Raw genomic sequence first — 12,200 nt, forward strand, 5'->3', positions numbered from 1 at the left:
CCAAAAAAACTTAAGGAGCAAGGATACTGAGGGGCTGGCAGCACCACATTCCCTGCAACCTCTGTGCCTCAGATAAGCAGTTGTAGCCTGGCTGCCAGGCTATGGGACAGAGCCTTGGCCTGCTCCAGCAGAGCCCTGCATTCCCAGAGCATCTGCCTTTATCACTTCCCCTAAGCTCCCGCGGCACTCAGTGCTTCTCAGCAGAGCACTGACATTGTTGCTTTTTACAGGCAGGAGTGGAGCCCTGCCCCATGGGGGAGTTTGTCTGTAGTCACACAGGGAGTCCATAGCACACTAAGGAATTGGATCAGGCTGCCCTGACTCCCAGCCCCACACATCAAAACCATGAGGCCATTCATCCTTCTTAGGAAAGGAAAAGAAAAAGAAGAGCACAGGGACAATCTGGGAGCCAGCAAGCCTGGCAAAGGCAACAGCAACACTTGGAAAAGACAAACCCATTTATTTTACATAAAATAGCAACATAATACAAGTCTCAAGGGCAGGTAGACAGTATCTCGCATCCTCCCATCCCCACTGGCTGTGCATCAGTCTCTGATAAGTCTCTGCTCAGCTTCTGCTCCAGGACTCTGCTCTCCCCGGCTCAGCCTGGGCAACATCTGTCAGCTCTCAGTCCCTGTTATGCCTTAGCTCTGCCATTGGCCCCTTCTTCAAAGCCCACCACAGCTCCAGCTTCTGCACTGCCCGCCAGGGTGATCTCGATGGGTACGTTCCTCTCCAGGGCAGCTATCAGTGCCTGGCGTGGGGCTTCAATGCGCAGCTGGCCCTCACTGGAGATGGAGCAGGTCAGGCCATCAGGGTCCACGCCCTCAGGCACGTCCCACTCCCGCTTGAACACCTCATACTTGTAGGAGAAGGAGCCTTTACCATCCTCACTCTGCATCTCCTTCTTGCCTGTCAGCAGCACCTTCCTGCCCACCAGCTTCACCATTAGGTCATTAGGATCAAAGTCCTTGACATCCTGGCACACACTGAAGGCCCCATCTGCTCCCTGGGGCAGGGTCATGCTGGTGCTCTGCTCTCGCTCTCTGCTGGGGTTACTGCTCCCTCCACCTGCCAAGAGCTGCTGGAAACCGCTCAGAAGCTCCTGGGCTCGCTCCATCTCCCATCGCAGCTCCTGCTTCAGCTCAGCAAAGAGGACACTGGGTTGAGGCCACAGCGTGCGCACGGGGCCCACCCAGGGAGCCAGGGCACTGTGGGAGGGCGGCTGGAGGTGCAGGCGGCACAGCATTGCTGCTTCTGCGTCTGGCTCAGGGCACTGGGGCCGAGTCCTCTCCAGCGGTGCTGCAGCCTTTCTGCTCGGCTGGTGGGAGCCAGTGGCTTTTATGCCCATGCTGGCCAGGCCTGGCCCCATCCAGAATTCTCTGCATCTTCCACGCCCTCAAGATGCCATCTTCTATTTTTAAGAGGCTGATGGCTCAGGGATTACTCATGTGCCAAAATAACAATGCCTGTTTCCCAAGGCAAGCGTCACCCATCCAAACTGGGCAGTGGAGTCAGTCAGGAGCTCTGGTTACAGACCAAGCTGTTGTGCTCCCACTGAGAGCAGAGCTCACAAAGACAGACAGGCAGTGGACGGCTGTGCATGGGGGGTGGGAAGGGAGTGGTTTTAGACATAGGCAGGATTCAGGACCACAAGCTGAAGCCTTCAAATTCTTTCAGACCACCTTTTACAATGCATGACAGAATTAGGGGCTATGTACCATATGGAGGATCCCTTTGTCATATGAACTGTCTACCAAAGATTAATACATTAGGCAACTATTTTAATGTGGCCCCATGTCACAGGCCTCAACAGATGGTTTGTAAACATCAATTACCTCTTCCTCCTTTCCTACACTCCCCATCTAGCATGGGCTACTGTGTAATGAACCCTTTATTACTGCAGCTGGAAGAGAAAACCCTCACCCAGTGAAGGCAATGGATGGTCTGTGACTGCTCTGTATGTTTCTTACCAACATGCATTCAGCCTTGGTGCCTGTCCAGGCTATCAGTTATGTAAGCAAGTGCCTAAAGTCCCCTCAGTAGTGGAGCTAATCCTCCAGGATAAAAAGTGTCATCCAGTACTCCACCATCATCGATGTTCTAGCAGCATTTCCCACCCCTAAGGATGAGGCCCTCCTTACCAGGCACTGTATAAACCCAGTGAAAAGTAGTCCAGCTGGAGCACTTGAAACAAATGTGGAGGAGGGGGAAACTGAGGCAGAGAATGCAGCAGTGACCTGGCCAAGGGCAGGGGCAGAGCTGGGAACACAACAGGACCTCCAAGTCTAGGCTGGTGCCTTTTGTCCCGCACAACCCTGCTTCTCAACAGGCCATGGTGCATCATTCTAACATAAAAGCTTCTTAGGGCAAAGACCCTACAGGAGCAGGCTGTGCGCCCCCTGGGCACGCAGCTGACAGCAGCTATATTACATGTACAACTGTGTCCTTGCAGTTGTAACCACATAATACAGATGCAACTGCAAGGATACAGTTGAGATGTGATCTTGTGGCTTCCTAAAAATTCATTTGGGGGAGGGATGCAGCAAGGAATTAGAGATGCTCTGTTCATCAGGGCACCTCTTAAGACAAGAAGGAACAATGGCCACAAACTGACAGAGCAGATTTAGGCTAGACATCAGGAAAAAACTTCACGGTAACGTGGCTAAAATTTGGAATGGGCTTCCAAGGGAGGTGGTGTTCTCCCCCACCTTGGGGTCTTTCAGAGAAGGCTGGATAGGCACCTGGCTGGGGTCATCTGACCCCAGCACTCTTTCCTGCCCAGGCATGGGGCCAGACTATGATCTGTTGAGGTCCATTCTGACCCTAGTGTCTATGGTTGAAAAGGAGGAGATTAGAGCTGGGCAATAGTGGGAAGGGGTGGAGATGGAATCAGGCATCAAGACTGGCAAGAAGAAACCCCTTCTCCACCTTCAGTGTCAGGGAACAAGAAGGCCAAGGGCCTGGGGCTCTCAGATCTCTTCCCCAGGTGGGGGCTGCTGCTTTGTTTAGAAACTGAAGTGATGCTTCTAATTATAGAGCAGCAGGGCAGAGCCATGAGCTGGCTTAAAACATGTGGTATGTGGCATGTGGTACTGGGGCTGCCTCACCCTGCCCAATCTGGGAGGTGATTAAATGGGAATGCACCATGTCATGCTCCCAGGGGCACTGGGAGACAGAGAGTTCTGGATGCAGCCAGGCCTGGGCCAGAAGGGAATAAAAGCCACTGGCTCCAGCCAGCCAGGCAGGCAGGCCAGCTCCAGTACGACTAGAGAGGACTCAGCCTCAGCACCCCAAGCCAGCCAGAAGCAGAGATGCTGTGCCGCCTGCACCTCCAGCCACCTTCCCACAGCACCCCAGCTCCCTATGTGGGCCCTCTGCGCACACTGTGGCCTCAACCTAGCACAGTCTTTTCTGATTTGGAGCAGCAGCTGCAGTGGAAGATGGATTGGGCCCAGGAGCTTATAAGCAGTGTCGAGCAGCTCCTGCTAGGTGAAGGGAGCAGCAGCCCCAGCGCAGAGCAAGAGCAGAGTGCCAGTGTGACTCTGCCCCAGGGAGCAGATGGGGCCTTCAGTGTGTGCCAGGATGTCAAGGACTTTGCCCCAGAAGAGCTAACGGTGAAGCTGGTGGGCAGGAAGGTGCTGCTGACAGGCAAGAAGGAGACACAGAACAAGGACAGCAAAGGTTCCTTCTCCTACAAGTACGAGGTGTTCAAGCGGGAGTGGGACGTGCCTGAGGGCGTAGACCCCAACAGCCTGACCTGCTCCATCTCCAGCGAGGGCCAGCTGCGCATCAAAGCCCCATGCCAACGGCAGATAGCTGCCCCTGAGAGGAATGTGCCCATCCACATCACCTCTGCAGGAAGCCCAGAGGCTGAGACAGGCTGCAAGGAAGGGACCAGTGACAGAGCCAAGGCATAACAGGGAACAAGAGCTGATGCCCATCACCCAGGCTGTGCTTGGCAGACCAGGAAGGATTGGAGCCCAAAAGGAAGCAGCTTCTCCTCTCTCATGAGGCTTGAAGCAGGAGCAGTTGTTTTTGTATTTAAATAAACAAACTCCTCTTTGAATATAGCTGGGTCTTTGTTTATTGTGAGGTTCACTTGCAGGGAGCATTGGTCTGGGTCACCCTCTGGCCTCATTGGTAGTGTGCTGGGCCCCACAGAGCAAGGGGCAGCCAGCTCCACTGCTCAGATGTCTCTCAGGGGGTAGGAGGCCATGCAGCTGTGCACCTGCATGAAGATGCAAACCAGCAAATTAGGAGGAGGTGCCCGAGGACCTGGAGTAAAACCACTCCAGGACACTTCAAGAGCCCCATACACATCTTTGTGAGGGGGAGAAACATGGGCCCCCTCCCAAATATGCATGTGCAGAAGGGGAGGATGCTGGAGATTTAGTCACCCCTACAGATGGAGGTCCTGTCACCTAGGTTTTGCCAAAAGCAGATAGACTGCACAGTGCTTGCACACTTGATCACAGGAAGTCCCTGCTTCCAAGGCACAGACCAGACTTCCCATAGTGGGATGGGAAAAACCCAGCAGTAAAACAAAAAAAAAAAAACAAAAAAAAAACACACACCTTTATTTGCAAGCTTTTGGGCACCCAAACCCTTCCTCAGGCATAAGAGAAAAGTTTCACAATCTGTTCATTCTCCTAAGTAGAAGTGAAAATTCACAGGAGAGCTCAAGGTGTAAGAGCTGGTGACTGGAATAGTTCATTTTTGTGCAAATTGAGTTCAGATAAAAATGTTAAAATAGTCTATTTACCTCAGTCTTGCCTGGTGTCGAACAGGATGTTGAATGATGTTTCCTTCTGGTTCTAGCATCTCATTTCACAGGAGGGTGGTGTGATGGGTGCTCTCCTGGGCAGGAAATTCTCCTCTGTTGAGGCATTTTGCACTCTGTAAAAAATAGGCAGGAGCCATGGTGTTATTTTTTAAAAAAAAATGAAAGCTTCATAATTTTACAAGAAGGAAGCAAATTCACCACCTTGGAACTTGAAAGCTGACACCCTGGCTTCTGCCTATTGTTCCACCTAAATCTGCATTTTTCACAGCTCCACCACTCATGATGCTACGTCTGGCCACCAACAAGCTTCCAGTTGACATGGAGCTAAACTGAAGTTTACCATCCATTCAATAATCTGAGAGAGTCAACCAAGTCCACCCTGAGCTCAGTCATCTAGTTCCAGAATCATCTAGCTCCAGTACACTGATTATGTAGTGTGTACTCACTCAGGAGACCTTCAGGCAGTCCTCAACATCTTCATCAAGGCATACAAGAAAATGGGGCTGACGCTTAACGTTCAGAAGGCCACAGACCTCCAATCAACAAGCTCTTAATGAGCAATTCCCAGCTCCAGTAAGTCAGATTTATGGTGAGACTCTGGATAATTCTATGACTAACACTAAACGCTTCCCATACCTCTGAAACCATCTCTCGTTGAAGACTGACATTAATGAAGAAATCCAACATCACCTCAAAAAGTGCAAGTGACACCTGGGGAAATGGGTGTTTTGAGGATTGCAACATTAGATCTGAAACCAAGCTCATGGTTTTTCCAAGCAGTTGTGATCCCTACCTTATTGTACAGGGCTGGGACACAGCATACAGGAGACCCCTCAAGTCACTGGAAAAGTATCACTGCTTACTGCGGAATATTTTCCAAATCCAGTGGGAAGGCAGACACACCAACATTAATGTCCTCCTGCAAGCAAACGTCATGAGCACCGAGGTGATGATCATCCAACATCAAATTTTGCCAGGCTGGCCACATCATCCAGATATCCAACTCCAGACTCCCAAAGCAAGTTTAATCCTCCCAGCTCATTTGAGGCATATGCTCAAGAGAAGGGCAAAAAGAGAGTGCTTCAAGGCCAACTTGGGGGGGGGGGGGATGCAATAATTCCCATCAGTTCATGGGAGATTAAAATCACCCAGGACTGCCCTGAACAGAGGACAAGTCTGTTGCAAGGATCTCAGTACTTTGAAAAGTATGACAACAACAGTAGGCAACAGAAAAGCAGCAGTGGCAAAAACAAACAGTGTGCTGTGGACCGAATCAAGAACTTACAGCCACTCATTCCACATGGAAACACATACCCAGGGTGTAACAGTTTCTTGATCCTGGATCAGCCTCATCAGCAATGCTGGGAGACAAATCATCCTTCAGTGAAGTATCATCAGTGATGGTGTTCTCCATGCTGCGACCACTGCTCCCAGTTCCTAGACAAGTCTTGCCTAGTGCTGTACTACACAAGCTTTTTAGATGCCTCCCTGCCCCAGGCAGCACTTCACTCTCTTTATAGCACAGTAGTGTGACGTCTGAGTCAGAAAACCCAGATCAGCTGAAAAACAGCCAATAGATGGCGCCATGTTACCATCTCAAAGAGGTACATATAGGCCTGGTTCCTCTCAGACCTCAGGAAGTTTAGCTTCTGCAGTTCCCCACAGCAAGCAACTTTATCAGGAACATCTGTAGAAGCTGTTGGCCCTTGCTGCATTACAAAATCTTCAGCATGGTCACAAGTTTCTGGCAAAGGGTGAGAGTACTATGTTTCCCCACCTCTAAAGAAACTGTTAAAGATGAACTATCAGATAAGTTCATTGCTGTCTGAAAGTCTGTAGTTCAGCAAGCAGTCTGAACTTGGCATTGGGGGGCTGGGGTTCTGGCCTCTTCAAAGAGGCCAAGTAAAAAAACAAGCCAAGAGGGAGCCCTTGTATTAGGATCAAGGGGAATCCATGCACTGGTGGAAGCAACGTGTTTCCCATATGCTCTCCATGCTAAGATCTGCACTAGCGGCACTCATCCAGATTTTCAGACTTGTCAGAAAGCTATGCAGCTCTACTGCAGATGGAACAGTTCCTACATACATATGCAGCTGATCTGACTTGGAATTGCCCAGTGCTATAGCACACATTGGTTAGAAGCAGTCACATGAAATGAAAATCAGAGTTACCATGTATTCAAGCTTACCCTCAACCCAAAAGGATTAACTGGGTCAAATATAGAATTGCCTAGATTTAGTCATTGAATGACAATCCAAAGGAAAGTGAGCAAGCTTCCAAACCCAAAATCTTGCTCTCAAATGAGATCACTCACACAGGTGCCACTATTGATTGAACCTCTTGTTGTTAGTGGGAAACAGGCTGGCAAATGATGGGTTAAGTTGCAGTACTGCAGAAGAGGACCTGGGGTTTGCAGTAGCCCATAACTTGAATGAGCCAGTGTGCTTTTGCTGCAACAACCACATGCAACCTAGTATGCAGTTGGTTAACAGCAATATTGCTTGCAAATTCAGGAAGTGAATCATCCAATCTGCTCAGCACTGGTGAGGCCTCACCTCCAGCAATGCATCTAGTATTGGGTTGTGTGTCCCCCCACCCAGAAAGATGGGCAGATTTGAAAGTCTAGCACAGAAGTGGCAAGTATGGCAGCAGGGCAGGCCCTATGAGGAAAGGCGATGGGACCTGAACCTGTTCAGCCTCCACAAGAGAAGGCTGAGGGGGGATCTAGTGGCCTGTTACAAACTAGTCAGGGGGGACCAGGAGGCATTGGGGGAAGTCCGTTCCCCTGAGCGCTACCAGGAGTGACCAGGAATAACGGTCACAAGCTGGCAGAGGGTAGATTTAGGCTAGATATCAGGAGGTGCTACTTCACCGTCAGGGCAGCTAGGTTCTGGAACCAACTTCCAAGGGATGTGGTGCTGGGGGTCTTTAAGAGGCGGCTAGATGTACACCTTGCTGGGGTCATTTAACCCCAGCACTCTTTCCCGCCATGGCAGGGGTCAGACTCGATCTGCTCAGGTCCCTTCCGACCATGAAACTATAAGTCTTGCTTCCCAGGCCACTATTGGGAGGAAAGTGTTAAAGTTATTCAGTTTGAAAACTGCTAGCAAATCCCAGCTTAGTTGTCTCTACTCCAAATACCCAAACTGACTAGAGCAGGGGAGCCCCCCCATCTATGGCCACAGGGGACAAGACTAGGAGCAAATGGCCTCAAGCTGCAGCAGATGCTTAGGTTGAAGACTGGGAGGGGAAAGAGGAAAAAGAAGTTACCTAACTGAGGGTGGTCCACATTAGAACATGCTACCTAGAGAAGCTGTGGAATCTTCAGCCCTAGAAGTTGGAAAGCAGATTTAGACACTTAACTGGGATAGTGTATTTTTAGGAATGATATTGCTTCAGCCAGGATATTGGACTAGATGACCTGAAGTCCCTCCCAGCCCCAGTTTTCCCCAAGTCTTCCAGACTAGAAGCAGACATTATACACATACACACTGCTAATCAGAATAGGTTTATAAAAATTTTTTAATCACACACAAAACTGAAGTTTGTGATGAAGACTAAGTTGACAGTTCATCTTTAAATACCAATATGTATAAGACATTGCATCAGGCACTAGGCAGCAGCCAACATCAGTTAGATTCTGGCAACAGAAGCCATTTTAATACCTCCTGCCCTATTTTGTGGAATCACAAGTTTTTGTAATACATATGGTTTCCACAGACAAAAAAGAAAAAAAGATTATCCAAAATTTTCCCCCATCCCTCCCCCCTACCTCTGTACATCAGTAAGCCAGATCAATTTGCACTAGAGGAAGGTTATTAACATTAGTGGCATCACATCACTGTCAAAAAAAGACAATTTATTCTATACAAGATTTGGTTGTCCCCCACCCCCACCTCCCGCCCCAAAAAAATTGCAACAGGATTAGTGCATTACAACAGAACTAAGGAGATAGAAAAGAGTTGGCATGCTAAAGTCCAACACAAAAATAAAGACAACAGAAGGCTAGTTGGTATGTACTATATTGACAAGATACTGATTGGTTACATGTTGAAGAAACATACAATACAAAATACAGAAGAAACCGGGTCTTGCTCCCCTCTGCCCCCCCCTCCCCCCAATCCCACCCCAAAATACTCATAATTGTGATTTGGTCAATACATGTGGCCCAAGAGCCACAGGTTTGTTTTTTTAAATGTCACTATAATGCTACCGTTTTGTTTAGTGGTTCTTACAGGTGTTGTACTGGACTAGCCTTAGCTTTTATACGTGGATAAATTTTTAAACACAAGATTATGTCTATTATCCCTTTGTTTAAAGAGAGTGATCGAGGAGGCTGTGGAACCTGGCAAGCTGCTAGCCCCCACCTAACAGAAGTAAGGGAGGGAAGAACAGGCCAGGCAGACACCAGGTCATGTATCCACCACCAGGAAGAGGGAAGAGCAGAAGTTCATATATTAAAAAAAAGTGACTTAAGACTTAGAATTGAATTAGTATTGATACAGAAAGGTGCAGGTGGAATAGCTCCCTCCAGCCTAGGATCAGAAGGGTATGGAGAAAAATCACAGCAGCCACAAATCAGCAGCTGCTCTACCGTAAGTGCGATTGGTTAGAGTGGATTCCAGTCAGGTCATTTGACAGGGCTTTGCTCAAGTGGAAGAGTTGCTCAATTGCTGCAACACTGGCTCTTACTAGGCTGGCTGTTCTCTTGAAGGTCAACACCCCGATTCCTGCCAGGGGCACCAGGAACATTTTGGGGTTCATTTTTTGGCAGTTTCTTGGCTAAAGGAAGAAAAGCAAGTTAGTTTGGTGCTGTTTGCTGCCACTGAAGAGCCAGTTACCCCATGGAACTAGTAATCTCTAGTTTCCTACTCTAATGTCAAGCTTCTGCTTTCAAGCAGTTCAGACATTGGGTTACTCCAGCTGAGTCTGGGGCCAGTAAGCTACCGTCCCTCCCAGACAGGCATGCAAGAAAGGCCAGTAGGTTGGCCACAAGGACATTCAAGTTCACCATTAGCTCCATAGCTATCTTCCAGCAGGGACTGCTACACTGGGTTAGAAATCCCCAGAAGCATGCTCCAGACAACAACTCAGGCTATGAAGAGCCACAAGGCTTAGGGAAAGCAGCTGCCCTGAGCTTTAGCTGGGCAGCAGCATCATATCTAATGGATTCCACTGACATTCAGGACACTGGTACACCCCAACCCCACCTTAAAAATAAATAAATAAAAATAAAATAATTGGTAGTTACCTATTGCCATGAATATTTCATTCACATTCATTGCAGTCTTTGCTGACGTCTCCATGAACAGCAAGCTGTTGTCATCTGCGTACGTCTGGGCATCCTGTAAGTAAGTAAGTTCAGTGTTCTGCCCACCTAGCATTAGATCAGCCAAGGGCTTGGACAAGCCCCCAGCAGTTTCCTTGCAGGGGAAGTCCACAGCAAGGCAAGCCGGGGATGCAGCCAGCCTGCTCTTGCCTCCAGGACCATTTCTTTCCCTTGACCTGCAGTAACCAAGCAGAGTTGAGACGTCTGCTGACAGTATGAGGGTGGGGTGTGAAGTGTCAAAATACTGGCAGCTATACTAAGAATTTGCCCTGCTTTGGCAGGTTTGTGCAAGATGCCCACCCATTAAAACAAATTAAAAACACTTCGAAGGGTATTTAGTCCAACCTCCTGTTCAAAGCAGGATCATGCCTCCAGAAGGTTTATCTAGCTGCCTCTTGAAAAGCCTCCAAACCTAGAGATTCCACAGCCTCTCTGGGTAGCCTCCCAGTGAGAAAGTTCTTCCCAATATCCAAACAGAAATTTCCCTTACTACAGCTTGAGACTATTGCTCCTTGTTCCATCATCTGCCAACACTGAAAACAGTTTAGCTCCATCCTCTTTGGAAAGAAACCTCTTCCCCCCCGCCCCGCCCCGTCCCAGGTAGTTGAAGGCTGCTATTAAATCCTCCCTCAGGCTTCTCTTTTGCAGACTAAATACACTTAGTTCTCTCAGCTGCTTCTCACAAGTCATGTGTGCCAGCCCTCTAACCATTTTTCATTGCCCTCTGCTGGGCTCTCTCCCATTTGTCTACTGGACACAGCACTCCAAATAAAGTTCCCCTCCCTTCAGCACTGCAGGCCACATCATTTTTTCTCTATCTTAGGCTAGATATCAGGAGGCACTACTTCAAGGTCAGGGCAGCTAGGATCTGGAGCCAACTTCCAAGAGAAGTGGTGCTGGTTCCTACCCCGGGGGTCTTTAAGAGGAAGTTAAATGTACACCTTGCTGGGGTCACTTGACCCCAGTACTCTTTCCTGCCATGCCAGGGGGTTGGACTAGATGATCTACTCAGGTCCCTATCGACCCTACTAACAATGAAACTACTATGAAACACTAAACACAGCCCATTACGCCGTTAGCCATCTCAGCAACAAAGGCACACTATTGGCTCATTCAGCTTACTCTCCACAGTAACCCACAAGCCCTTTTCTGCAGAGCTGATGCATAGCCAGTCAGTCCCTAGCCTGTACTGGTGCATGGGCAGGGTCATGGGGCAGAGAGAAACAGGACAACACACTGTGAATCAGGGCAACCACCCAGGGCCCCATGCAGCTGGACAAGGCAGTGACTCTGTACTGCTGCTGCCAGCTTCACATCCAGCTGCTTGGCACCACACCCCCACTGCTGGCTTGTGTCTGGGGATAGGGTCCTGCACAGGCTAGTTTGCCTTAGGCCATGTACCCTGCTTGGGTCATCTCTGTGCACTGGATTGCGAAGTCCTGTACTTAGAACAAACTCTTGTCATTATTGACCTTTGAGGAGTCTTCTGGTCCTATCCTCCAATTTGTTGGGGTCTCTCCAAATCTTGGCCCTACCCTCCAGCATATCTACTACTCCAAGCTCAGTATCATCAGTAAGCTTGCTGAGGGTACACTCCATCCCATTTTCCAAATAAATCAATGAAGATATTGAACAAAACTGGCCCCAGGACTGATCCTTGAGGCATTCTACTTGAGACGGCCTTCCAACTAGACAAAACTATTGGCTACTACCCTCTAAGGAAGTGATCCAGCCAGTTTTCTATCCAATACCCCATTGAAGAGCCATGAAAGCTTATGGAGACACTAAGTGGAGATATAAGGTAAATCCAAGGAAGTCATGTTTTAGTATCTTAGGAGATCCTTGCCTGGAACTACAGAGTATTTGAAGGCTGCCTGCCCAAGCACAATGCAAGGGCAAAGCTTGGCTCAGGAGGAGAGCCCACAAAAGAACAAGTCCACTTCAGGTAGGGAAGCTGTTTCCCAGGCTGCTGTCTAATGATTCCTCATGAATCAGACACTTAAAAAAGGCTGCTGCTCAAGTGCTGTGGGCCATATCTTGCCAAAACGACATCTAGTTAAATGAAGTGCAGCACCACAGAGCAAA

At 49.0% G+C, this 12,200-nt stretch overlaps 3 protein-coding genes across 3 annotated transcripts in view; 1 reads left to right on the plus strand and 2 right to left on the minus strand.

The window, feature by feature from the left end:
- Positions 1-406: 406 nt before the first annotated feature.
- LOC109320359 (heat shock protein 30C-like) lies at positions 407-2,425 on the minus strand. The gene has a single exon (XM_019550421.1). The coding sequence runs from the start codon at positions 1,370-1,372 to the stop codon at positions 638-640; it is 735 nt and encodes a 244-aa protein (XP_019405966.1). The 5' UTR covers positions 1,373-2,425; the 3' UTR covers positions 407-637.
- A 766-nt stretch (positions 2,426-3,191) lies between these two features.
- LOC109320360 (heat shock protein 30-like) lies at positions 3,192-4,073 on the plus strand. Its single transcript, XM_019550422.1, has one exon. The coding sequence runs from the start codon at positions 3,315-3,317 to the stop codon at positions 3,918-3,920; it is 606 nt and encodes a 201-aa protein (XP_019405967.1). The 5' UTR covers positions 3,192-3,314; the 3' UTR covers positions 3,921-4,073.
- A 4,217-nt stretch (positions 4,074-8,290) lies between these two features.
- RAB5C (RAB5C, member RAS oncogene family) overlaps positions 8,291-12,200 on the minus strand; it is a 29,082-nt gene continuing 25,172 nt past the window's right edge. Inside the window, exons 4-5 of the mRNA XM_019550423.1 lie at positions 10,038-10,131; positions 8,291-9,568 (exon numbers count right to left, since the gene is read on the minus strand). Coding sequence (XP_019405968.1) covers positions 9,453-9,568; positions 10,038-10,131 — 210 coding nt within the window. The 3' untranslated portion in view covers positions 8,291-9,452. The remainder of the gene's footprint in view (positions 9,569-10,037; positions 10,132-12,200) is intronic.

Source organism: Crocodylus porosus, unplaced genomic scaffold, assembly GCF_001723895.1.
Source record: "Crocodylus porosus isolate Cpor-Errol unplaced genomic scaffold, CroPor_comp1, whole genome shotgun sequence".
Lineage (NCBI taxonomy): Eukaryota > Metazoa > Chordata > Crocodylia > Crocodylidae > Crocodylus > Crocodylus porosus.